This window comes from Chelon labrosus (assembly GCF_963514085.1).
Source record: "Chelon labrosus genome assembly, chromosome: 4".
Taxonomy (NCBI): Eukaryota; Metazoa; Chordata; class Actinopteri; order Mugiliformes; family Mugilidae; genus Chelon; species Chelon labrosus.
This window is the reverse complement of record NC_140340.1, coordinates 27808607-27836416: the sequence shown is the minus strand read 5'-3', so window position 1 is coordinate 27836416 and position 27810 is coordinate 27808607. Positions and strand designations below refer to the sequence as shown.

At 40.4% G+C, this 27810-nt stretch overlaps 1 protein-coding gene across 1 annotated transcript; it reads right to left on the bottom strand.

Moving 5' to 3' along the window:
• On the bottom strand, window positions 1-27642 carry dnai1.2 (dynein, axonemal, intermediate chain 1, paralog 2). Its single transcript, XM_084543318.1, has 20 exons — window positions 27491-27642; window positions 27268-27327; window positions 27044-27142; window positions 26794-26874; window positions 26489-26615; window positions 26179-26234; window positions 25897-26070; window positions 25670-25729; window positions 25421-25549; window positions 25100-25184; window positions 24890-25007; window positions 24720-24763; window positions 24327-24574; window positions 23905-23994; window positions 23684-23771; window positions 23413-23492; window positions 18608-18756; window positions 10344-10443; window positions 7001-7186; window positions 1-3068 (listed from the first exon to the last, which is right to left on the bottom strand). The coding sequence occupies exons 1-20, from the start codon at window positions 27530-27532 to the stop codon at window positions 2967-2969; spliced, it is 2118 nt and encodes a 705-aa protein (XP_084399444.1). The 5' UTR covers window positions 27533-27642; the 3' UTR covers window positions 1-2966.
• Between the last annotated feature and the right edge of the window lie 168 nt (window positions 27643-27810).

Below are 27810 nucleotides of genomic sequence, written 5' to 3'. Positions count from 1 at the left end.
TGATATGCAGGCTGACTGACACATAGCCTGTTCTTACACCCCATTTTATACTCTGCTTGTGTTCAATTATTCCTAATTGTTCAATTTGTTCCTCTTTTGCAGACACTGGCACAAATTTACTGGAATCAGACGCAGTGCTTTGATGTAGTGCAGACTATTGTGAAATCATCCCTGCAAGAAAGTGCTGTGAGGCTAATCTGTACGGCGACGTGGTGGTGCGTCACCCAAAAGAAGTTATCAAGAACAGAGCCTTGAGGAGTAAACAGTCATCTCTGCAGTGAGACATACTGCTGTTGTCTTATCTAAATTTTCAGCAGCACATAGAATACACTGTGGCAAAGGACACTCCACTTGTATAGTCACAATACTTGAAGGATTTTTTCACCTAAGATGGGAAGGTGGGAGTACAACAAGTTAGGTCCATCTGTGGACATGAGCTATCATCATCCTATGGGTAAGATAAGTCTCAAATGAAGATGTTGCTGATGATCAACCTGCCTTTTCCCTGAGGACATCATGGAACCAACTTAAAACTTTATATTTAAGTTGACTGACAGTGGACACTGCAGTCCAGTCTTAATTATGGAATCTGAAGAAAGCACAACAGGACTCTCGACTGCAGCGTTGGTGGCAATCGGCTGCAATACATTTGTTGCCATCCTCCTTCTACTCCTTTGTCTAATCCTTTATCGAGCCTGCAGGGTCCCTTCTAGCCCAGAGAGGCTGCCAGTACTGGCTCCAAGTGAAGCCGAAACCCAGCAGATGAACGAGCACAAGTACCTGTTGACCTCCTGACTGCAAGAGGATGAGTCAAATGTAGCAACATGCGGTGGCCTCAGCATACTCCTCCACAGGAGAGGGGATTGAAGGAGCACTGGGACAGACGAGCAATAATAAGGCTTGTCCTTTCCGGGTTTTTGAAGTCAGCTGCCAGTCTGATGTCAGAAGTGGCTGTTTCTCACAAAGATGAAAGGAGGTGGAGTGAGGAAACTGTTTTTAAACGGCCGTCACTTCTGGTCCTTGGTTTGACAACGCAATGGGGGATTGCTGATGAGAATAAATGGATGACACAGCCTCAAAAAAGACATGGCCACAAGGATGGATGCAGGTTACATTGAGAGAAAGAGACCGAGAGAAAGAAATGTTCAGTGCACAAAGAACGACTAGCCTGTTGTTGGAGCTTTCTAAATATATCCTCTTATTTCATACTGTGGTCTGGGGAAAAAAAAGAAAGCCAGTCTGTTGCTGAGAGCAGGGACTTGAGCCTGTGTGGAGTGTGTGTGTCATTGTCACTCATAAATATCAGCGAACTGTGAGGCATAGCGCCTTGCTGAGGGTGTTACATAAGGACTAGAGAGGCTTAGTTGAAATTTCTGTCCTCTTCAATACGGCCCTCACAGTGACATCTGCTTGTGACTGTCTGTCAGGGTCCACTAACTCTGAACTGAATCAAGGAAGACTCACATACAGAGCAATTACTTCCAAGGAATCCTACAGGTCACCAAAAAAAATAAAAAATAAAATAACTGCCTGTGTTCCCCACCTCACAAGTGATCAACAGCTAACCATATAACCTCTAACCCATCTAACCTTGGCAGGTAGCAATTTCAGACTACATAAGGTATAATATGGCACCAAAAGGGTATGAATGACAAATTTTACAGCCTTCTAGATAGAAGATTTAGGAAAGAGAAGGCTTCAGAATACACACCAATCTGGCATAACATTATGACCACTGAGAGGAGAAGTGAATAACATTGACCATCTTGTGACAATACAATGTTCTGCTGGGAAACTTTTGGACCTGGCATTATTATAACCTTTATTTAACCAGATTAAAAAAAACCATTGAGATCAATCCATTCATGTGGATGTTACTCAGACATATACCACCCACATAGACCACCCCATAGCAATGACACTCCTTGATGGCAGCAGCCATCCCCAGCAGGAAGCAGCAGTTTAGGAACAACTCAAAAAATGTGAAAAACAGCACAAGGTGCTGACCTGGCCTCCAAATTCACTAGATCCCAAACTGATCAAGTAACTGGTCATACATAGGAGTGCCCAAAGGTTGAAAATGTTCGCTGGACATATTATAAGAGGTAATGTACACTGAAATAATGACAACTCATGTATCTACAGCAACCCATAAACAACAACAATGCAGTATAACAGCAGCTGCATTGTCATTACTACCACATGACATCAGTCATTTACTGTATTATACACTTTCTGCAAAAAAAAGAAGATTGATTAGCCTGCTAAAGCTCAACTACCCCTGTAAAAATGAAGTAGGGTGTGACATGTAATTGAGACACTGTTGCATGTTTTCACATGGAGGCAGAGAAGGGCAGAGGAGCTCTGTGGTAGAGAATTCCTGTTGACTTTTAGGGTACTGGGTAATCCTTAAAGGACATGACCATTAAGTCACAGAGAAGTCAAGACAAAGGCAAAATAAAGACATATGGCACTGTGAATCAAAGCAAAGTTCTCCCTATGAATGGGATATTAAAATGCTACTAGTTCATCCTTGGACGGGTGCCCAGGACAGCGTGTGCCAGCCAAGATCAGTTGTCTGGATGGGGTCCACAAGTGCTCCATCTATTACGTTAATTTATCGTACTTACAGCATTGCCCTCCCTTACTTTTTAGCTTAATCAACTTGTACAGTACATTTTGAATGGGTTCGATAAATCCCTGCAGAGGAGGTCAGCCAAGTCAGTAGAATTCTAATGTTGCCCAGTTAATGTATACCAAGTACTGCAGTATCAACATATTGTTATTATTAGAACATGAATAATTTATTAACATCCTAAGTTGCCTCAGGGGATAAAATCAACATATACATATCTTGGTATATTTATGGTATATGCTGCATATACTGAACAAAGAAGTGGGACTTGAATGAGAATAAAAGATTGTACCACATTGCTATGTTGTGCAGAGAAGCCAAGGTAACCATGTTAAACTGTGCTTTGCTCCGGTTCCCTCAGCAGACTCAGGAGCTTCTCCATCTTGGCTACTTCCACTTCTGGACCCTTAGGCATTTCCTGACCCTTCTTGCCCTACACACACACACACAATAACAGAGAGAGAGATTAAGAGAAAGCAAAGATGACTTGATCTTTTGCTTACAAAGCACTGATGGAAACCACACACCCAGAAGGCAGGCAGTTAACAAGAGGACAACACAAGCAGACAGAAATTGAAACTGATGCGAGGTCAATAGTAGCAGTGTTTATATTACTCCATTATATAATAATCTCTGGCCACCATATTGTGAAATGTGCTATGAAGACATGGAGTTACTGCCGAAAGGGCATAACTGCAAAGAGCAAATTCAAAGAGATCTTCTAAAATTACGTTGTGAGCACATTAGACCCTCCTGTGGGTAGTAGAAGTGCATTGTCACTTAAGAACCATATAATGTGACCTCTGTGAGATGATATTTAACAGGCCTATCGTTATCAAAGCCAGTTCAACTTTAGTTACAAAGCTAAATAAAAACTTTAAATGTTTTCCACATGAATTCCAAACAATGTCACGAGAATCAGGTCTGGACATTGTCTGGGGTCGCCTCTTCACACGTGTAGCAGACAGCGGGCGATTGTCTGAGTCAGTCGTTTTCTCACAACCAGAACTCACTCTCATTCTGTTTGGTTTAGGTAAAAGGTGGTGCTTGAGTATTCAGGAAGCAGGACATGGCACATTCTCCAGACATTTACCTGCTCTGCTCACACACACTCTCAGTGGGATTTTACACAGATCTTTTACCAAGGAGCTGGCACGATGAAGGTTGTTTATGTCCATTTGATTGATCACATTACATTTTCACATAGGAGATCTAGAAAAATGCAGGGCTGCAGTGCATTTGAAAAAAACTTAAAGAATTCAACATGGCCTCGCTAGCTGTATCATGTTTGGCTGCTAGATTCTAAGAGGCAACATGCATTACAGCTACAGTCCCAGTGAGTCCTGTTAGTGATAAAGCAAGCTGCATACAACTTTGCTTTTCCTACTAAGATCTCACATAATATCTGCTGTGGAGTTATTTAATTGTTATCTCAAGATAGAGCAATAAATATGCCAACTAAGACACTCAATTATTACATTTTGGAGTTTTTCATTGAACCCATATCCTGCTAATAGATAGCAGTACTATTAACAAGGAGTTTTACTAACAAGGATATGACCCTGTTAGCAGTAAATGTAGAAGCTTGATAAGTTACACCACAGTATAGAATTTACTTTATATATTATTTTTATGGATGTAGAACAAAGTGACTTGTCTTGAATCCTGAAAGGATAATACACCCGACAACATGATAGTACAAATTACATGTGACTAGCTAGCTGCTGTTAAGCTAAGTATAAAGTGTTTATTTATACTTTGGTGAAGCTATGTGGGAGTTTGAAATTGATACAGCAAAGGGGCTAATCCAAACAGACAGCTGTGTTTCCTAAGATGAATCTCAGGGCAACATTATATCCCTGCAACAACGAGGAGTTTAATAAATATTTCTCCACGGCTGAGAGAAAGGCTGACTGTGCACAAACCAACACCTAAAATTAATAAAACTTTTAAAATGATTACTATAATAAAAAAAAACCTTAAGATGTCAACCTGCGCTCCGATTTGTTTTCCAAATCCTATTTTTCCTAGCTTGTTAGTTACCACAGCAGTAAAATGCCAGACTTGTACTGTCTGTAAGACGTCCTCTGGATTCACAGTAATGAATACAAATTTCTCACCTTTGCTGTGTGGCCTAGAATTTTGTGTCTGCTCATTTTCTGGCGCCACACACAAATACAAACATGAATGCTATTATGTAAGTTATATTCTGGGATGCGATAAAGATAAATAGGCTGCTTTTATACTGGAGCTCCCACTTGTGATTTGAACAAAGAATGAGGCTGCTGAAAAGAGAACACATGAGATGAACACATCAAAGTTGCACGCTTCTAACATAACAGTGTGTTTCAACATAGGCAGGGGTCATTTAAAGTTCCTGATTTTGTTCACTTTCATTTCACACACGATGTAAAAACACACCTCCGCACCAGAATCAAGATGAATCACTTTGGGACATTACATTAGAGCACATACACCAACCCACCACATACAATTCTATAGGCACAGCTTAACAGCGTATAGCACCTCATCTCGTTGACATTAGTGACAATCTCATTAGTCACTGTTGTGAGTAAAGAATAAGAGAGTGTAAAGTGCTCAGAGAATTTCTGAATTTATTTTCCGACACGAGTACTGAGAGTTCATTTAGCAAGCTCAAAATATAACAGGACACGAGAGGCTAAGTTGGACCAGTTTATAGTATGAAAACCAAAAGGCTGGACTGGTTTTTGAGATTTATTGAATGTCTATCAAGTAGGTTAGTACAACACACTTATTTTTACGGTTCCAATTACAAGGCCACAGTGTCATGGTTTTGGGTATATCAATGGGCCACTCTGCTCACTGTGCTTGTTTTAGGCTGAGATGCCAAAGACATATTACTGAAAAAAATTGCTGTGGGTGTTTGTGCCTCATGCTTATTTGCCACACTAGATTCCAAAATGCCCTGAGCACTGGCAGCGATGCTGAACTAAGCAATTATTTCCCAATTGTATGCTTTAGGGCTGCAGTCTGAGGTTGCTAATGGGGTAGCAGTGTGTGTGTGTGTGTATTGTATGTGTTGTTATGCTGCATCCAAATAAACTATGTCATGTGTGTCACAGAAGGAGAACTGTTTATGTGTGTTGCACCCTGCCGGGACAATATCATGTGTAATGAAGCGTGTTGTGAAAATAAATGCATGTTACTCTGGTCATTACAGTTTCTTCTAGTTTAAATGCACGACACAAAGGAAAGCTGAAGAGGCTGCAGAGATGACTCTAAATGGGCCCTGATTAAAGTGCTGTGACTCAGTGTGCCATTGGTTTTCCTCATGTGTTTAGAAGTACTGCTCTGATTACCCCACAGCTCATTAACCATTGTCATCTAAGGCAAGACTTTCAGGGACTCATCAATTGTGAGTGGACGAAAGTGGAATTTTGTTTCACTGTATAGCTACAAACTGCTTTGAATGCAAAATTTATTTTAACTATTTTCCTCCCATTGTGCCTGGGCACTATTTGGCAGGCAACAAGAAGAGAAAGATCCATGGAAAAGATCCATGCTCTCACCACACACACCCTTGAATCTACAGCATTGTATTTCTATTTTTTAATCATTTTAAAATTAAAGAAACAACAACTCTGTTCCGCTTCTGTTTCCAGTTACCGCTTCTACTGAGATGAATCAATTACAACAAATACTCGACTCTGTGGCTAATTGTTAACTGGCGTAAATGAGCAAGAGAAAAATGAAAAACATGCTGTTAGTGATGCCAATGGTGTGGGGGTTTGTTATTTAGTGAAATAAGCTTGAGTTCTCTGCAATGACGGAATCATCTGTTCTGCTTTCATTGATGTGGAACAAGTGCATTATTCAGACATGAATAATGCAAAAGTGTGGGCATGCATCCAGATTGTTTACAGACAGGATATACAGTATTTGTATATTATATATAAAGGAAGGACAATAAAGGAAACAAAAAATTCTCCAAGTGTAATGGCAACACAGCATTGGCAGAAGATTTAGATCACACAGCCAGCCAGAGGGTTCAATCTGGCCCGCAGGATGAATTTGCAAAGTGCAAAAATTACACAGAAGACATTAACTGCAATTTTGTAAAATGAAACTGCCACCCATTCCTAATTTGTCCACTAGAGGTTTTAAGAAATTTAAGATTGTTCACAATTGGTTTGTATGTATGTATGTATACATTTTCATAATGTACTTGTACTTCTTTGGGAAAAAGCTGTGATTTTATAGGCTATTATGCTAATATGTTAGTAGTCAGGCCTGCTTGAGATCAGTTTGACACTTGTGATTTAGATGCTGCGTCAGTGGAACCCAATTATGAAGACAAGGCAGCAAACTTTTTAAGAATCTTACCTTGGGCTTCTTGCGGAGGTTAGGAGAGAGTTTAAAGCTGATGACATAGCCTCGGTCATCCCCCACTATGATGATAGGATAGATGGGATTGAACTCAATGCGAGTCAGCTTGGTCTTCTTTTTGGCCACCACTGTCTGTTGGCAGACGGCTTCATATTTGTTGATGCTGAGGTCAAAAACATAAACCTGAAAAGTAAGAGTCATCACATCAGTTAATGTGTTTAGTTTTGACCCTCTAACGGAACTGACATTTCAGTGTTACAACACTGCCACAACAATGTGTGAAAGTGTGAATAAAAATCTTTTATGAAAAAAAAAATGTCCACTTTATTTGGGACTGAGGGTGTAAGACTTTAGATTGTAACTCCAAAGTAGTTAAGTACATACGGTCTGTGGCGTTCAGGGTGATTCACTGAGTATTTAATGCTGTCCGTGTGTGTGTGTGTGTGTGTGTGTGTGCGTGTGTGTTGGAAGGCTCGAGACACCTGTGATTTTCCAGGCACCTTCATCCTGAAGGAACCGGACAAAAGATATTCTTCTTTCAGCCTAAGTGCAGTTAGACAATCTGTTGACAACAGACGAGTCCGCTGCAAAGCACAGCCCACACCTTCTATCAGAAAGATGACTGTGCCTGAACACTGTCTGTGTGTATCAGCACCACACAAAGCATCAGTCATCATTTGCAACCCATCACCATACTCTAGCAGGGTATGACTTTCTGTAACCTCTTGTCATTACATCCATTAACTACAGTGTTTCTGCTGTTCATATATAAGCACTGATGTAACATTAGTCATAGCTGATTACAGTGCACACTGACTACATCTGTAACTCGTGCAAGAAGCTGAAGCAGAAAGACATTTTACTGTGATAAAATGATGCTTATAGTGTACCAAACCCATCTTAGCCTGACTAGGCAATCACACATTGTGATGCCTTTGAATAGTTTTAATTTCAATAGTTTAACTAATGCTGGGAGGTTATGATACCAAACATGCAAACATACATTTACAATAATGAGTTGATGTATTTTCATATGACCCCCAAATTAGTGAGGGAGATAAAACATTTTTTGATTTCTTCTAGCTTCTAAACATTTAACTTTTTTTTTTTTTTTAAATGAAATTAGTGCCAGTCCGTGCGCAAAAGGTTAAGAGGAGCTGCACAGAGAGCAAATATAGGTTTAAAGACTAATAACTCGGGGATATGTCTCGACTTCTCATTATGTCATCCTGACACTTCATTTCCTCAACAGTCAGCTCAGATGGAGAGGCAGGGACAGAAAGAACGAAGAGATATTTGTTTGCACCACACAACTCTGTGTCAATTTTACACCTCAGCCTGCCAGGCAAGTCATTATCCTTATGAACACACGTACGCAAGCAAGTACGAACGCACACACTCACACAGACACGTACGCCATTGAATTGAGTCTCTGACATTTTGCAGCGTGGCAGCAGCAGCAGCAGGCCAGGTTGTCATCAACACATCAAGGGGCACACAACTCATGCTGAGTCACTCGAGCTCTATCAGACACTCAGTCACAGAAAACGACAAATGTACTGCAAGAAGACTGTTATCCTGGGGAAGATTATACCGAATGACATCATGCACTGAGATGGCACCACTCAATGTGATTATCTGCTCATATTCTGACGTTCTTTAAAATCTGACAGTGAACAAATGTCAGAAAGGGTTTAGCCTCAACTTGGATTGAATGTAGAAAATATTATTTATTAATTTAAATGATAAAGTGAAATTGTAATTATATAACGCTGTCCAAAACCTATGTTACAAAGAGAATTAGAAAAGAATAAAAGTAAAAACAAAATTACAAAAGGAGACACAGCACAGTGACAATTAACAATTAACAGTTAGCTCACACCGAGAAAATAAATGGACCAGCCACGCTGACCTTGATCGACTCCAGTTTTAATCTTGTCCTTCCTTCTGCTTTGAAAGGAGAGGATATTGTGCTTGTGAGATGTATGCCAATGGACCAACTTTTAATGAGTTTTTTAATAGCTGCTGAAAACTGCTTTTGATCTAGTTTTAGAGAATAAGTTACAACAAAACATGAGACTTCATATGCTTTCTAGAAAAGTAATTTCATTAGATATATTTGGTTGAAGATATTCAAAATGAACCAGTTAAAATAATGTATTTATTTACTACTAGTTGCATCTTGTAAGCAATTTTGAAATCTGTTGTTTCCTCACTTCCTCAAGACTAATGCTTAGCCGTGAAATAATCTGCATAATGATGGTGGGCATACCACAGCCCGCCTCGTGTCTGTGTTGACTGAATTCTGGCAGCGGGGACGACACAACACACATACACACACTATCACATAAGGTGTCTCTCAAATTGCTCAGCTCTCATTTCCTCTTCGTCACTCTCACTTGACTACACTTGGCACACTGGACAGGAAATGTGTCAGACACAACACTCTGGACTTTTCAAGTGTGGCACAGACTGTGAAGACAAACAGATGGGGACAGCTTGCAGCCATACTAGAAAAATATGTGGAGATAAGCAACACAGCATCCACTGAAATTACTTTTGGCCAGAATCAATAACTACTGGCAGAGCAGGAAGCCCGTTTGTTACAAGATACAGCGCTTGAACAAAGTTGATTGCCTGAGGCTGTTCAGCATTAATCTGAGGCTTAGCCTGAAGGTAGTATGGGTTTAGCCAGCTGAGTCTATAACTATATTTAAAAGGAAAATAATCAAGCAGGTGTCAGGTGGTAGATTGTGCTGCTGTTTGGTATTTCACATCTTGAGACAAGTGTCAAGCTCATGTTATCTGACGTACACAACGGATGTGTAGCCTTCAGACAAGCATCCTAAAGTCCCTTATATATGACAGAGACTGGTTTCTTGGTCAGCCTCTATCATCTTCAGCCATGAAAATATCTTATATTTCAAATGTACTTGTATTTTTGACAGGATATCAAAATAGAGAACACTGGTGATACAACTTTTAGTCTTAGTGGAAGAAAAACTGGTGTGAAAAAAGTGTTGATTGAACTGTATAGTCATTTAAGAAGCTGCATTTTGCTGCATTATACTGACAGGTGTTTTTATTATATTGTCCCTTTTATATCACTGATAATGCTCAACTCCACTTTCTGTCTTGTGTGTAGATGTTGCAAAATCACCTTTCACTGATATCACTGTAAACACAAAACACTGTATATGCAACATTCTGGATTAAAATCATACACTGTATATTATACCTGAATATTTTCAAGGCAAAACAACCAAATAAAGATAAAGAAATACTTAACTATTAAGTCATGGTATGAAAAATCTAAGAAAACATAATCAGAAAGACTTACTCTTCCATCTGTTGTTACAGCAGCAAATACAGTTGAGGAGTACGGAGACCAGGCAACATCTCCAACGGCTGAATTCAGGTCAAAGGTGAACATTGGAGTGCTGGAAAAACACACAGACATATGAAGTCAGTTTTGTGCAGTTTCATCACATTATTAACTTGTGAAACACTACCGGAAGCAAGATGAAGCAATGAGATATTTCTAAGAGCTGCCACCTGACAATTACAGGAAGTCTTCAAATAATGAGAGGAGTGTGTCTGTGTGTGTGTTAAAGAGAGAGACGGAGAAAAACTTTCAGTCGGTTTTAACTTTGATAACAAAGGAACAGATCAGCAGACTTGATCTATATAGAAAGCAATTTCCCGCTGTGGTATGTGGGCAACTGCACATTCTACAAGAGAAGCAGAATCTAAACATCTGTGTTCAGTGTCCAGTATATCCTCCATCCACAAGCTAAGATAAACACATCACACAGACAAACACCTTAACTCCACATCCCCTGTTTGTTTAAACTTTATACTATTTCATTATTTTTATTTTTCATATATATTCTTCTATATCGTCATACACTGATAAAACATTATGACAACTGACAGGAGAAGTAAATAGCATTTAACAACACAATGTTCTGCTGGGAAACTTTTGGACCTGGCATTCGTGTGGATGTTACTTAGACATGTACCACCCACCTAGACCAGACCAGGCACCCCCACCCCATAGCAATGACTCACAAAAATGTTTTAGGAACAACTCAAAAAACATCAAAAGGTGTCGACCTGGCTTCAAAATTCCCTGTGGAATGCACTGGAACAAGCCTGATCCACAGAGACCCCTCCCCTCAACCCACAGGACCCAAAGGCCCCCACTAAGAACATTCTGTTCTGACACCAGGACACCCTCAGAAGGCCCATGTCCACTCTCTAATGAGTCACAACTGTTTTGGAGGCACAAGGGAGACCTACACAATATTAGGAAGGTGGTTGTAATCTTATGCCTGATTGGTGTATATTTCAGTGTATATTTTATTTCAAAACTACACAAATTGAATGCAATTAGTAATATTAGTCATATTAATATTGGCAATAGAAACAAATCTGAATGCAAAGTCAACTTGTCAAGGTTCTGCATTTTGATTTCCTGTGTTCATGTTTTGAGTTTCATTCATGTTTCATGTTTTTGAGTTTCCTGTTTTATTTTGTTAAGTTTTTCCTTGTTTCCTGTCTTGCCTTCTTCCTGTCCTGTGATTTCCCACCTGTGTAATTGTCTGCCCCGCCCTGATTGTTTTCACCTGTGTCTCCCCTACCCTTGTGTATATCCTGCCTTTTACTTTGTCCTCTGTCGTGTCATACTGTTTTCTACTGTTTCCCTGTGTATTTTCAAGCCCTAGTCTTGTCATGTTACGTTCTTGTCTTTTTGAAGGTTTTGATTTTTGTTTTTGAATCTCCTACCTTATTCAGCGCCTTTGTTTTACTTTTGGTTAGTGATGGTGAGATGAAGCCTCATGAGGCATCGAACCACTTGCGCCAATTGGTTCGAGAAAGGGTTCATCTCTCGAAGCTTCCTGTGCACACGAAACCACCTACTGGCCAGGTGTATAATCACAGGCACCTGTAGCTCTTAACATGCTGTGTGACGCATTGAATTTTTGTGTCTGTAATGGCTCTTGGGAATGACTATGAATTACAAAAAAATGTATGACCAAATAATTTCTCTACTTAAATTATCATATATATATATATGTATAATAAAATATTTTGTGAATGTATTCTGTGTGTAAATTTTCCCAAAATGGTAGTATCATATGATATGGCAGGTTGTGTAATGTTTTTCTGTCACTTTAGGCAAATGACATGGGCTTAAGCAAGCAGAGGAAAGTGAAAGTGCTTGTGGAACTAGGAAGAGGGCACTGAATATGTCTCTTCCTAGCTGGCTCTATCCTCTTACCTATCTCTCTCTCCTCACTCTCCTAAATCTTCAAACCATATCTCTCTCTCCCTAAACTCTCCAAACTATCTCCAAACTACATAAACGCTATCCAAACTCTAGTATCCAAACTATCAAAACTCTATCCAAACTCTGAATTGACCGCAACTCTGTATCAAAAACCCCGAGGGGTTTATATTGCTGAAGCAGTCACGTGGTACAGCCGGGTAGCGAGGCTTCGGACGTCATTAGGCGCGTTCGACTTCATCAGAGCCCGTCTACGGAGAGCCTTCCCACTCTCTATTAAGTCCCATTGTAACGAATTTTGGTTGCAGTTCCACCAGATTTCCACTGGGGGCGATCGCCATGAGTGCAACATGAATGGGACCAGAGCCCGTCTACGGAGAGCCTTCCCACTCTCTATTAAGTCCCATTGTAACGAATTTTGGTTGCAGTTCCACCAGATTTCCACTGGGGGCGATCGCCATGAGTGCAACATGAATGGGACTCTATGGAGCTAAACGGCTAAATGTGTCTCTTTCACCCGATTGTCGTAGAGAAATCTCAGATTTGATTGTAGGTTTTGCAAGTTCAACATGGGTTATAGGTCAAAAGTTGAATGAACGAGAACTTATGTCCTTTCGTTTTCTTACAGGTTGAGTTGTTGTTGCCCATAACACGCTAGCATTGTGCTAATGAACGCTGATTGGTCAGTGATGGACTGATTACGACCAGATCCCGCTTGACGGCATCGTGGCATCCGAAGCGGGACCAGAATGTTAAGACGGACTTTTTCGCCTAAGTTTTTTTTTTTCGGCCCGGTCTTTTAAAACAACGAAACAGAAACTCTTCTAGCACGATTATTTACCCGTGTCAGCTGTGTTGTCCATGCCTCGAGAGAAAAGAAAGTACAGAGCGCGAAAGCACCAAAGCAGTGACTGAAGGATTGCCGTAAAGCAGTATCTGTTCGTACGATGTGTATGACGTCATTGACATTTTAAAATACTTTTTAAAGCAAAATAAGTGACTCTAAAAAATCTAACACCCAGCAATGTGTAATTTCTTTGCATCTCCTTTCAAATTCAATATTCAAATTACTGCACAAAAAATTATATCCTGAGAAAAGTGGATTTTGAGGGGTACTGCTCCATAGACCGCCATTCATTCTGCACTCGTCCTGAGAGCGCCCTCATATGGAACCAGAGTGGAACTGCAACAGTTCAGAACCCGGAAGTTCAGTGAGAGTGGAACTTCTCCCCATATTAGACGTTCTCTGATGGGACTCTATGGAGCTAAACGGCTAAATGTGTCTCTTTCACCCGATTGTCGTAGAGAAATCTCAGATTTGATTGTAGGTTTTGCAAGTTCAACATGGGTTATAGGTCAAAAGTTGAATGAACGAGAACTTATGTCCTTTCGTTTTCTTACAGGTTGAGTTGTTGTTGCCCATAACACGCTAGCATTGTGCTAATGAACGCTGATTGGTCAGTGATGGACTGATTACGACCAGATCCCGCTTGACGGCATCGTGGCATCCGAAGCGGGACCAGAATGTTAAGACGGACTTTTTCGCCCAAGTTTTTTTTTTTTCGGCCCGGTCTTTTAAAACAACGAAACAGAAACTCTTCTAGCACGATTATTTACCCGTGTCAGCTGTGTTGTCCATGCCTCGAGAGAAAAGAAAGTACAGAGCGCGAAAGCACCAAAGCAGTGACTGAAGGATTGCCGTAAAGCAGTATCTGGTCGTACGATGTGTATGACGTCATTGACATTTTAAAATACTTTTTAAAGCAAAATAAGTGACTCTAAAAAATCTAACACCCAGCAATGTGTAATTTCTTTGCATCTCCTTTCAAATTCAATATTCAAATTACTGCACAAAAAATTATATCCTGAGAAAAGTGGATTTTGAGGGGTACTGCTCCATAGACCGCCATTCATTCTGCACTCGTCCTGAGAGCGCCCTCATATGGAACCAGAGTGGAACTGCAACAGTTCAGAACCCGGAAGTTCAGTGAGAGTGGAACTTCTCCCCATATTAGACGTTCTCTGACTTCATGCAGATCTGTGCAGATCTGACTTGACGTGATGCATGCTGGGTTGTTCATGCTCATAGACCCATATGATTGGTTAAAATGAACTTGTTCAACCCAGCATGCATCACGTCAAGTCAGATCTGCACAGATCTGCATGAAGTCGAACGCGCCTAATATTTTCGGCCCCTCCCCTAAATGAAGCAAGCCTCGATACGCGCTTCGCGGAAACGCCCCCTCCATTACTCGACACACGCTTCGAAGCCTCGGCACGTCTCGTAACATCACTACTTTTGGTTTAATTAAATTCATTGTTTTCCAACTCCTGCCTCATCGCCTGGTGTCCAGCGTTTGGGTCTAACTCACCCTGAAAATCCTGACACAACTGCTCTTAATACTCTCCCCATCACGTATTCGCAGTGCACCTTTTGTCACATAGATGAAACTGTTTTCTCATTTGCTTGTGTTTTGTCTATTTGCACGGTTTCTCAAGTTGCAATGCGGTGAGCTCTCTCGGCCACTGTGAGATGCACTTAAACTGACACAATGTGTTTCAGTGCTGCTGTGATGTATAATAATGTGCAGTTTAATAAATAACATGTACATGTATAGAAATATTTGTATATCTAATTTAAGAGAGATGTTTTACAGCAGAATGACACAGCACATTCTGTGATTGCAGAGTCAAAAAAAATCAAAACTAGTGATAGACAGGTTCAAATTCTCAAATGTTTTGTATGCTTAATGTACTTGATGCACATCTCCGGGCTCAGGAGAGCAGCACCAGGTGAGAGTGATTGGCACACCTGCATCCTGTTGGACTAATCACTCTGTCCTTTTAACACAGTAGCGTGCTGGACCTGGAAGAGACCAGACGCAATGCAGAGAGACACACTCACAGCTGTTGGCAGCGTAGAAACGAGTGTAAGCCTGCGAATGACAATGATTGTTGTGTGGAAGTGTTGTGTTTCTCAATAAAGCAACTTAAACGTCATCGCTCTCTGGTTGATTCTCTGCTGTAGAACCCACAGTGGCATCGGAGTACGCCACGTGTGTGTGTGTGTGTATATATATATATATATATATATATATATACACACACACATACACATATATGCCTCAGGAAAATAACAAAACATAGTTTTCACACTTCTGAATAGTGTGACAAAGTTTGTGAAACTTTGTTTGATCCATGTTGTTTTGTCCTGGAAACAATAAGTTTTATATCTCTAGCAAGTTATAGATCACACTTGAAAACCATGACTCTCATAATGGGCAGATGATTACCGTCATTATTCAGTCAAGCCGCCGGCGCTGACGAGAAGTGGGAGTCACTGTGGGTTAGTCAAATAAACAAGGAAAAAATATTCTGGGCTCACGATGAATAAAAGAAGATAATAAAGATAAATACATTGTAACTTTATGGAAATATTACAGGAATGATGATTACCTTGTCACCTTCTTTACTGAATGTAAGTGTGCAAGAGCATGAGTGGTGCTAATTTGCAAATTACAGCTGCTAATCTGTAACTAATTTACTTCTCATTAGAGGTGAATCACAAATGTATCTTACATCGTCTTCTAGCTGGGAGACACAAGAGTGCTTTCACAACTACCGTAAAATTTGGTGTATAAGCCGCACTTTTTTTCCTTTTTTTTCCATCTAAAAAGTTGGGTGCGGCTTATACACCGGTGCGACCTATATACCAGGGTAAATGCTGACATTGTAAATTTGACCCACAAGATGGCGCTACGTAGCTACGTAGCGCCGTCATATAGCCAGCCAGTGTGCGTAAGACGCCATTTTATCACAGACACATGCACGACACCGACACGACGACAGTACGACTACACATGCCTGGGAAAATTACAAGAAAGAGCTACACGGCAGCCCAAAAACTCCACGTTGTGGAGTTTGCGGAACAGAATGGAAATCGCCACGCGGGGAGAGAGTTTAATGTTGATGAGAAACAGGTTCGTGAGTGGCGGAGAAACAAAGCTAAACTTGAAGTCATGGTGAAAACTAAGAAAGCTAACAGAGGGAGAAAATGTCTGTGGCCACGGGTGGAAGATGCCGTTTTTGAGTGGATCGCTGAGCAAAGAAGCAAACTAGTCCCCGTGTCAAAAAACATGATTCGGATGAAAGCAATAGAGGTAGCGAAAGAGTTGGATGAGACTGATTTCCGTGGTGGCCTCAGCTGGTGTGACAGGTTCATGAAAAGAAAAGCACTGTCCCTTCGAAGAAGAACTCGCATCTCACAAAAGATGCCGATGGACTATGAAGAAAAAATGATAACGTTCCAGCGATTCATTATTAAAATGCGCCGGCAGAATTCATATGCACTCGGCCAAATTGGAAACATGGACGAGGTGCCGATGTGCTTTGATATGCCGCCCGACCGCACCGTCAATAACCGAGGCGAAAAAACAGTGCAGATCAAGACGTCGGGACACGAGAAATCACATTTCACTGTTGTTTTGTCATGTTGCGCTGATGGCACCAAACTACAGCCACTCATCATCTTCAAAAGGAAGACGGCTCCCAAAGAGCGCATGCCGGCAGGTGTCTGTGTACGAGTGCATAAGAAAGGATGGATGGAGGAAACGGTAGGTTATTAGTTTGTTTTAAACCATGTCTTTGCGCTGTGCTTTTAAATTTTTTTTTTATGAAAAAAATAATATCATTTTATTCAATTTTTTATCTCAGGGCATGATTGACTGGATTAAAACTGTCTGGGGGAGAAGACCCGGTGGACTTCTAAAGAAAAAGGCGCTTCTGGTGATGGATGCATTCAGAGGTCATTTACACAAGTCTGTGCGCGAACAGCTTAAGACCATGAAAACAGATGTGGCGATCATTCCTGGCGGGATGACCGGGATTTTGCAACCTCTGGACGTCGGAGTGAACAAACCATTCAAAGACCGGATTCGGCAGAAATGGGTGGATTGGCTTCAAAGAGATGATCACGCATTCACACCGCGGGGTAATCTGAAGAGACCCGCACTGGCCACAGTGTGCGGGTGGGTAAAAGACAGCTGGGAGGACATTCCCTCAGAGCTTATAACACGGGCCTTCCTGAAATGCTCAATTTCGAACCGACTGGATGGCACCGAGGACGACGCTCTGTTTGACTCTGGAACTGGGACTAACGCCGAGTCGGAGGACAGTGATGTGAATCTGCTGGCAGAGCGCTATGATGACTTGGTCACAATGTTTGGACACAGTGACGATTCTGAGGAAGAGTTTTTGGGATTTTAGTAAGCATTTATAGCTACAGCCTCCACAATGTAATAAGGTAAACAGTCTTGTTATTAAAAAAAGAGAAAATGAGTTTAAGGTACTTGGTTAAAGAATGTTTAAGTTAATTTAAGCTCATGGTTTAGATGTTGTACTACTGTTTACTTAAGAAGTTAACTGAAAAACTGCAATCTGAAAAGTAAACCTGCTGAATAGGTTATGTTTTGAATGTTTCAAATTAAAATAAATGGAAACAGTGTTGAAATAACATGTGTAATGTTTTATTAACAAATAGCAATAGAAAACCTTGTTTTCCCAGTTTGAGGCCCTAAAAAATAGACTGCGGCTTATATACCGGTGCGGCTTATATTCCGAGTTTTACGGTATATTTTTTTTCGATTGAAGACTAATTGACATAATATGTTACAATGTTGCATTTAAAGTTAATTCGGTTTGTGTTAACAGGGCAACTGAGACATGTTAAGAAAATCTGCAGCAACGTCTGAAATTAACTACTCACCTACCGACTTGAATCTCCAACACTTTTACTGTTTGTACATCTTCTTTGACACCAATACATGTGAAGGTATACAAGATGTTAAGCTAGTTCTTTTTACCCACTGTTGAGTTTCACAAAGAGACAGAGAAAATACGTATTTCACCAGGGATACCACCTACCACCTCTGCAAACACACTCTAGACATCCTGTTGGAGTCACCAACACAGCAACAACTACATGATCTCTCAACAGCTTCCCACGCAAACACTCAACTGTGTCTAAACCAGTTAAGCCAGCAATGACAGAGGTGGAGACCCAGTCTCTGCGAGCATGACTGTAACAGTACCCTGTTTGTTATGGGCACACTGTTGTTTTTGATTGATTGATTAACACATGTAGAAGTACCAATGGAAGTCGCATTTGTCTGACAAAGTTCTAATAAAAAGAAAAAATATATTGAGAACTTTTGTAACTGTGGTAAAATATATAGTGTATAGAGTGAAAATTCTGCTATCTCTACAGCAGATGCAAGTATTTCCTCTTTCACTCTATCAGGTTGCTTGACTCTTACTTGATGGTATGGTCCCAGATCTTGACAGTCCAGTCTGAACTGCAAGAGATGAAAACCTCTGGATGGAAACGGTTCCACTTGACAGAGTCCACTGCCATGCTGTGGGCTTCATACGTCTCCAGGAACTGGCTCGAGTAAGTCTTGGAACACTAGGGGATAAAGGCAAAGACTTTTTTTTAACAGAAGTCAATATTTTTAACATAATGCTGGTGACCCACTTTTTTTTTTTTTTTTTTTAAATAAATGTGACTATGTGCTTTTACCAAACCATAAATTAAAGGTTTAATAAAGGGACATGTAAAACAACAGTTTGCAAGAAAGCAACGGTATTGCTAGTTTAACAGTTGTGAAAACACACAAAATCACACACTTGTTCACACATTTGACAAATTGCGACTTTGAAGACTTACTGCACTTAACATCAGCTGCTGAGCCATTCTACAATCATTTTAACATAAAATCTAAACTATAAAATGTGGATTCTCAGGGTGTCAGCAAACAGTAGTGTACATACTAATCTTTTTTCCCCTCCCACTGTAAAATATGGGAGGTAGAACCTTGCGCTACCACGGCACTCTCTTATGGAACCAGCGCCCTGATTGGGTTCGGGAGGCAGACACCCTCTCCACTTTTAAGGTTAGGCTTAAGAGTTTTAGACAAAGCTTATATTTAGGACCGGCTGAGGTGACACTGAACCATCCCTTAGTTATGCTGCTATAGGCCTTGGCTGCCAAGGGATGATGTACTGAGCGCCTGTCCTCTGCTTTCCTCTCTCTTGCACAGAGCTGCTATCCTCTAATTTTTTTTATCTCATTTCTTCTCTCTTACTGCTCATGCATTTGTGTGATACCACTATTTTGCATGTTAATAGCTGTGTGTCCTTCTCCCCATCTCCCTTTCCCTCCCCTTTCAATCATTATACCAACCAACTCCCCTCTAATAGAATTACTATTGTCACCAACAGTTGTATTCCCCTATGCTTTTGTCTATACTCATTTATAATCTTTCATGTAACATCATCAGTTATATCTTGTATTTGTATCATGATCAGATTCTATATGTATGCTTTAGTAACATGTACTGTATGTATCTTTGGCAGATGTTTATCTCATTCCTCCTGCTGCTCTCTTCTCTCTCTCTCTTTTTCCTTCTCTACATGGCTGGCCTCAAGCTGATTGTTCCCCCCATATGAGCTGGATTGTGATGAAGGTTTCTTCCTGTTAAAAGGTTGTTTTGCCACTGTCGCCTTAGCGATTGCTCAGGGAATCTCAGGTTTCACGGCGGGTTTTGTAGAACGTCTTGAGACAATTTGTATTGTTATTGATGCTATATAAATAACAAAAGTAAATTGAATTGAATTAAAACAGTGAACACAGTAAGAATTCAGACACAAAAATAAAACAGTGGACAGTAGTTGTAATGCACTCTATAGCAAAAAGGTGAGTAAGGTGAGTAAGATCAGTCATTGTTGTTGGTGTTCAGATTGCACAGTAAGTCAACATTTACAGAAATCAACGAATAACTGGACTGAGGAGAAAGAGGCCCAGTCAAATGAAAAGAAAAGAAAAAGACAATAAAAAATCTTTTATATCTGTGTTTTTCGAATTCCCAGCAATTATTTTGTTTTTTAAGTAAAACTATTTGGCATTTATCTAATGAGGTGTGTTCAGAGTTTAAGCAGCAGAAGCAGGGACTTCTTTACCTTTTAGTCACTTTAGAAGCAACAAGCGCCAAAACTGTCCCATGCTTTCTATAAAGCAACTCAGTAACACTGTTTTAAACCCCAGTGGTGTCTCCAGTTTGTAATACAGTGTAACAAGCGTTGTGTTTCTGTTGTGTTTAAAAATTAGAGCATCCAAGCCTAAAGTACCTAGCTCTGGTAACATCATCATGATGTGACAAATCTCCCTCCAGCACTACAGAAATAGTTTTGATGATAATTAAACATGAGGTTTTGACTTGTAGTAAACCATAAATTACATTACGTCTATATACAGTACCTTGGCACAGTTTTCCATTGACAGCTGATGGAAATGTTTAGTGCTGAACCCTCTCATTGCAGTAAAGCTAAAAGTACAATATGCTTGCTACTTTCAAACCTGTACACCAGCAATGCATGGTGATTCAATATTAAATTCCCCAGGTTGGCCGTTGTAAGAACATGGTTTCACTAAAGTAGCAAAGCCACAGCAGAGATGGACTGCGGGGATATATTAAGTAGACATTCCCAGATAAAAACAGCTTTATGGGCTGTGGGGACAGCGGTTGCTTTTCCAAGGGCTGACAGTTTGATTGTTGACCTGCGGCTAGGTGAAAGATTCTTAGTCTGTCCTCTCCCGAGGTTTCAGTGCTCCTGACGCTTGAGGTGACAGACAGAGCATATTTTATCACACATACTGGGATTGTGTCTGTCAGCAAGTCTGCTTGGAGAGGGAGGTGAGTAAGGATGTTTTAGAGGTGTGAGTCATCTCTCTACTCTCTACATCCTATCAAAATTATTTTCAAAAGAGTGTGATTACAATACAAAATGCAGTGACTGAGAGGTATTTCCAAAGAGGTGTATTTACAATTTTCTAGGTGAGAAATCCTAAGGTAGGAAAATGGGGTTCCCATTATCATCCCTCCAAATGACTAAAATATGATAATACAGTACGTCAAAAGATGAAATTGAGTTGAACAAGTTGCTACCTTCAATTTCTCCAGAAAACACTGTTTATGTGCCAAGTACAACATATTAAACAGTGGCACAGCTCCTCTATATGGTTTAATGTGTTTCTAGATGACAGTGAAGCTCTTTAGTACTGGACCTTAGCTTAAATTTGGCAAGTGCAACACTGAGAAGACATCAGTTAGGATCAGCTAGCGGAATAAATGAGTTCTTGTTTTAACCTTTTTAAAAATTGGTTCATGAAGATAAAATGTAATAATTTATTGATAATACATTCTATTTTGTGTCTCTCTGTGTTAGCCCTGCGATAGACTGGTGACCTGTCCAGGGTTTTCCCCCGCCTCTCGCCCAATGACAGCTGGGATAGGCTCCAGCAGACCCCGCGACCCTTAACAGGAATAAGCGGGTACAGAAGATGAATGAATGAATGAATGAACATTCATTTTTAAACACTATCCCCCAAAGGCATGTGCACCAGTCTGTATGTGAATTGAGGTTGGGGGGGGGGGGTCACATTTGTGTGATATGCTACAGTTGGAGCAGCCTGGAATGAACCTCAACACCCATAATCTTGCTTCTTTTTCTGGCCATGTGTGATAGACTCCCCTCCAGCACTATGTTTAATTTTATAAAGATCAGCCACTTTTGAAGATGTGTGCATTAGTCACTGAGCTGTTTAAACACTTCTATGCAATTAAATCAGTAAAAAGAGGGCACAGTAAGTACTAATGATAAGACTTTTATGAGTATCCTGCAGTAATAGGAACACGAGGAAGAAAAGAAGGAAGGGGGAAAGCCAAAAACTACCAGCTGTCCGTAGAGGACAGAGAATGCCCCTGCTTAAAAAGACACATTAAATGCTTAATGAGGGCCCCCAATGGGCCTCATGGACACATACGGACAATCACACACAAACCAACACACACACAGAAGCACTATTAATGGACAATTTCTCTCTTGTTTACCGTCTGCAGTGCAACCCCAGCAGGATCGCTGTAAGTGCACCACAAACAAAATGAGCTTCCATTTTTCAGAGCAGATGCTGGGAGACATTTTAGAGCCCCAAGACGATCCTAATGTCACTTAGGATGGTACAGAAACAACACACTTTAGGTCGAAGGCTTTGCTGAACAACATCTGCAACGTTTTGAAATGAATTTTCAGAGGTGATTCTAATAAACTAAATGAGCATGACCTTGGTTTTAGTATTATAGAAGGGAGCCATTTGTGGACAGGAGGATCCAGCAAGCCAATTTTGCAGAAGAAAAATTTGTTTAATATAAAGATGTAAAATCAAACAATTAGATAATAATGTACATTACCTGCTTTAATAGTGCACTATCAACATAAATACATTGCACATGTAGCACAGTGTATGAATTTAGAACATACAGCATTTGTCTAATTATGGAATTATCTGATGAAAGTTTTAAGGCTGCGCTGAAACGATAAGCTTTGACCGGCAATCATATCAACTACTGAATACCCACACGCAGGCAGTTTTACTCTCCTACTTGAAAGCAACTTTAACTCTCCTACTTTAAGCTGGGTCCGTGTGCCCCATGTGACCTCAGCTCTTTTCTATGTCTGCACAGCACTTGTGAATGTATGTTGTGACTGTAAGTGTGACTGGGGAAACACAGAGAGAGAGGGAAAACGAATAGGCGACAGAGAAATGCTGCAGACGTACTTCATGACCCATACTTTTGAACCAAGATGCAGGTTAATGACAGCACATGTACTTTGGATTGGCTATATTTCAAATGAAAGATGACAAAGTAATGTCCCTCAACCCCACTGCTGGAGGTAATCAGATTGTGCATGATGAAATGAAGACACATGTAATTATCCAGCCCATTGGCTAATATTCACAGCTGCCTGTATGTTCAAGAATACATTTAAAATTGATACAGTAATGGATTCCAATTAGGTGAATGACACATTGCCTGATTAAAACATATACTGTATAGTGTGTCACTGATTTGCCTGTGTTGAAGGTATCACAAGTCATGCTGTGACTTCCTTCCTCACTGGACATTATACTTGCTGATGTATGTACATCACGGGTCAGCAGGTGTGATGTGATATTAAAAGTGACCTCCAGCAAAACCAGCTCAGTGAAATCCTTCAGACATACCTTGTGTATCTTCCCCTCCTCAGTGCCAACCAGGAACAGGTAGTCAATCTGTTTATGGAAGTCAAATGATGTTCCGCAGGCTGTGTACGAGAGGCAACAAACAATTAAATTAGACACACACTGTTACAGACACTAGCCTCATACTGTATATTGGGCAGAGAACAGTATTTTGTATAATCAATAATCTGTTAAATATGAACATTCTTTTACATTTACAAAAGATAACAGCACACACGAGATAAAGAATGTAAAATAAAGAGTAAAGCCTCACCACTGCTAGGTGGCTGTGCGCTTTCTGGTCCCTCAGAGATGGCCCCATTCACTGACAGTCTGATAATGTCCGTAAAAACCAGTTCATTCTGGAACCATACAAACACACAGCTGCAGATATACTCAAGTGTCGATGGCAACAAACACACAAATAACTAAAAATGTGAACAAACACACAGACTTGAACTAATGCCTAAAAATAAATGTATTTCTTCAACTAACCTTGACCAGTGTCCAGGACACAACACGGCCATCAGATGCAACAGAATAAAAATTGTGGTTGTTGTCCATGTCATCACTCTGCCAGCGCACCTGAATGAAAATAATATAAATAAAAAAATTAATCTGAATACATGCACTTGAAATGTATTTGGACAAATGGGGAACAAAGTAGGTACATTCATGTGACATTTCCTCTATTCTGCATCATCTATGAGGGTAGTATTACAACTCAGCATCACTGCAAATTAATGTTTACAATGTATTAGTCCACTCCACTCAAAACTAAACGGTTGGGACAGATGTAAAAATGGCAAAACTTGGAAACAAATAGCAGATGTGGAGTGGCTGAATTTAAGTCGAACAACACATACACCCTACTCTTTCAGCACCCTATCAATGTCTGCTATGTCCCCTACTCTCACCTGCCAGACAGGGTCTGTGTGCTTGCCAGTCTTAGCTGTACTCTTGAAAAGAGGCTCCTGCCCCTCCTCCTTCAAGTTGTAGACAGCCACACAGCCATCATAGAAGCCCACTGCCACCAGGTAGGAATGTTGCTCATGGATGTCGAGGCAGAGGATGCCAGAACTGGTGGTGTAGATGTACTCCGGGAATGCAGAGTTTTTCAGTGAGTAGAAGGCAAGCATGCCACAACCTTGTTTACTGAAGTCATCTGGGCAGAAGAGGAACACAATGACTGACTGATTGGAGGATTCTAATTAATTAATTAAATTCATGATAACTCACATATTTTTGCAGCACATATTTCAAATTGTCTGTCAAATGTTTTACAACTCCTCACAATCCTTTGTACTTACATGATCCCATTCCCACTGCAAACAGGTCCTGATATTTGTTATTCCTGTTAACGACACGTGACAAAACCAGTCATGTTCCCTGATTCATAACAGCAGCAGGGTTTTAAAAATGAATGAAATACAATCAACATTTTGAGGAAAGGTTAGCAAGAGTTAAAGAGCTGACCTACCAGCAGAGGGCAGTGACAGATAGTCTTTTGGCTTTGTCATATTGGAACTTCCACAAGGGGAGAAGAGTGCCCTCCTGGTCCCTGAACTCATCAGAGGCGTCCTCAAAATATTTAAAATCTGAAGGGCATGAAAAGAGGACAGTCAGAGGATAGAGAATATGTTTCCTTGATTATGAAATGTTGAAACTTGCTACATTTAATGAAACACACCCTGTGCAACGTCATCAAATGTATTCTGATTGACCATTCGTTCAAAGATCTTGGACGCCTTGCCCACTTTGGATATGTCATCACTCTGCAACAGAAACATGCCAAATATTGGATGAAAACAATAACCTACTGTACATATAACATGGCTATATTTTTGATTAATTAATTATGATTCATTATAAAATTATCATAGCATAAGAAGACAATCAACGATTGAGTTTAGTCAAGAAGTATGTGATGATACCACACTATGATCTGCCTGCCACACACAATACATGATAATTTATGCATGGCATGCAACGTTATATTAAATCAATTCACCTGAGTCTCCGTCAGCATCATCTTCTTCTTGCTTTTGTCGTTATCTTTCTTTGATGGTGTTGCTTTCTGCTTCTCTTTATTTTTTTCTTGTTTTTGCAGCTCTTCCAGGTACGCATCATAAATCTCCCACTGCCAAGAGAGCAGAGTTATTACAGTCATCGCATGTGAGCACAAACATTCACCGATGCACAACAGTATGAAAACAAACCTGGCGTAAACATATCTTTCAACTATCAGGGAGTCCAGTACCTGATTAGCAGTGGCAGAGAAGTTGCTGCGTGGAGGAGGTTCGGTCTGACAGCTCCTTTCCTGCAGGGAAATAAAAATGACTTCACTGAAACTTTTGAGGCTGTGAATATTTCAGTATACCCATCAATACTGTGCTTTTCAAGCACTTCAATATTAAAACTTGCCATTTGTAAATATTTAATATCTCAACCATTATGCAGAAAACGGACTATGCTACTCCTTCTTACCCTCAGTGGATTATTGAGAGTCTGGGAGGCCCTCTCACTGAAGTTGAACTGATTAGTGACTTTCGGCTCTTTCTTGTCGGTTTTGGATGCAACACTGTCTGGTCTGTCCTCCTCTCCAGCTTCCTCCACCTCCCCAGCTTCCTCCACCTCCCCTACATCTTCTACAGGTGCAGCCTATGGAAAAGTCAAAGAGAGGTTTGTAGCTCAAGTTAAAATCTTGTCTTAGGCTTTGACACACACAAACCAGTGGTCTGATTTCAGTTTAACAACATTTAATTTTACCGGGGTTCCTGTTTTCTCCTCATCAGTCTCTGCTCTGGTGTCAACTGTCGCACTCTCTGGACACATCAGAGAAATTTGATCATAATATTACAGTGCAGAAAATGAATACATCATATTTTATATGCCAACTGTGGACACTGGTTAAATTTTTTGGAACAAGTAAAAAGTGACATCTTGTGGCTGCAAAAATGTACTACACCAGAGGACAAAATATAACTACATGCTTAGTTCTGAATTTGTAAATAACAAAGTGCTACTGTGCTCTGTAAACATAGGAAGGTATTGTATTGTAGCATGTTTCCGTTTCTACCTTCAGGGAGACCCTCTTTGTCCCTTAGCCTGCGAGAATCATCAGAGTCTTGATAAAGGAGGCTGCCCTCTAACACAAAGTGAACAGCCATCTGATCCACAGCACTGGTAGGCTTGTAGGAACGCTCCTTTAAGAAAAAAAATAAAAATGTGAAATAAAAGGGAGAGAAAAAAAGCTAGTGTAGTTTAGTTACGGGTTGACAGTAAAGCTTCAGCACAATCTACAGAATTAGTATATCAATGTTATTGCAGCGACGCTTACAGTACAGTTATATTAATTTATAGACCTGCACATAATTTATTTACCTTGAAGCTGTAGCGAACAATATTTTGAGGCGCATGAGGGTTGTTTGCAGTCAGAATCCTTGTGATTTCCTCTTTCAGCTCCTAGTCATGATTATAGATAAAGCAGAGAAGCAAGAAGCAATTGGCAGAGGTGTTGACTGACATGAATTAAATTGAATAACAACTCATTAAGAAAATAAAATGAAGAACATTCCTTTAATTCAGCTAGCGAGGTTGACAAAGTTGAACAATGTCCCCATCCTTCACTTACAGATTCAGTGAGCTCTAGTTGATCTGCAGGCTTAATGGGGCCTTTCCCATGAGACCAGTCGTCCCATCCATCACCCGTATCCACAGCCTCTTCCTCATCCTGCAAAGTCATATACAGAAGATACATTTACGTCTCGAATAAATGGGAAACTACATCATGTTAGGATGATTGTAGTTCTAAAACTGGAAACGACTTCTTTCTGGTTTGATTTAACGTTCACCAACCTTCTTCTTATTTGCAGCCTTGGTTGATTTCGCACCAGGTACCTTTTGAACATTTGAGCCCTGCGTGACGACAAATGACAACCAACTAAATGTTAGTTGTGCAGTTAGCAGTATATTATCGCTTTAACGGTACTTTTTACTTTTAGTTGTTGAGTTTCTGGGACGTACGTCATAACTTTGCTAGCTAGCTAAACAAGGCTAGCTAACCTGAACTGACTCTTACCTTCCTTGCATTTGCAGCAGTGTTAATGTTAGGCACGGGCATCGCTTTGGTGTCCGATTTTAATGCCTGGAATTTATTTAGGTAGATAAACTTGTATTTTTTTTCTCTTAAAAAAGAAAAATTTAAACTGTTAAGAGCCAGAAAGGAATGCACTGTCCTGCAGCTGCCTCCCTCCTCCTGTATATAGGTTGCCAAGACAACCAGCCGTTCAGGTCTGTGACTCCAAGGATTCAGAGAGCTTCAGGAAACGCTCAATATAGTTCCCAACATATTTTTTATTTATTTATTTATTTTTATATAATGTGAATTACACAGGCGAG

Bases quoted from the DNA above. Each gene is read 5' to 3' on its own strand.
- dnai1.2 (XM_084543318.1), bottom strand. From the start codon at position 27,532: ATGCCCGTGCCTAACATTAACACTGCTGCAAATGCAAGGAAG. The intron at 26,235-26,488 runs GTAGAAACGGAA...TGATGTGTCCAG, and splicing joins CAAAGAGGGTCTCCCTGAAG to AGAGTGCGACAGTTGACACC. The intron at 7,187-10,343 runs GTAAGTCTTTCT...CTTACTTTTCAG, and splicing joins CTGTAACAACAGATGGAAGA to GTTTATGTTTTTGACCTCAG.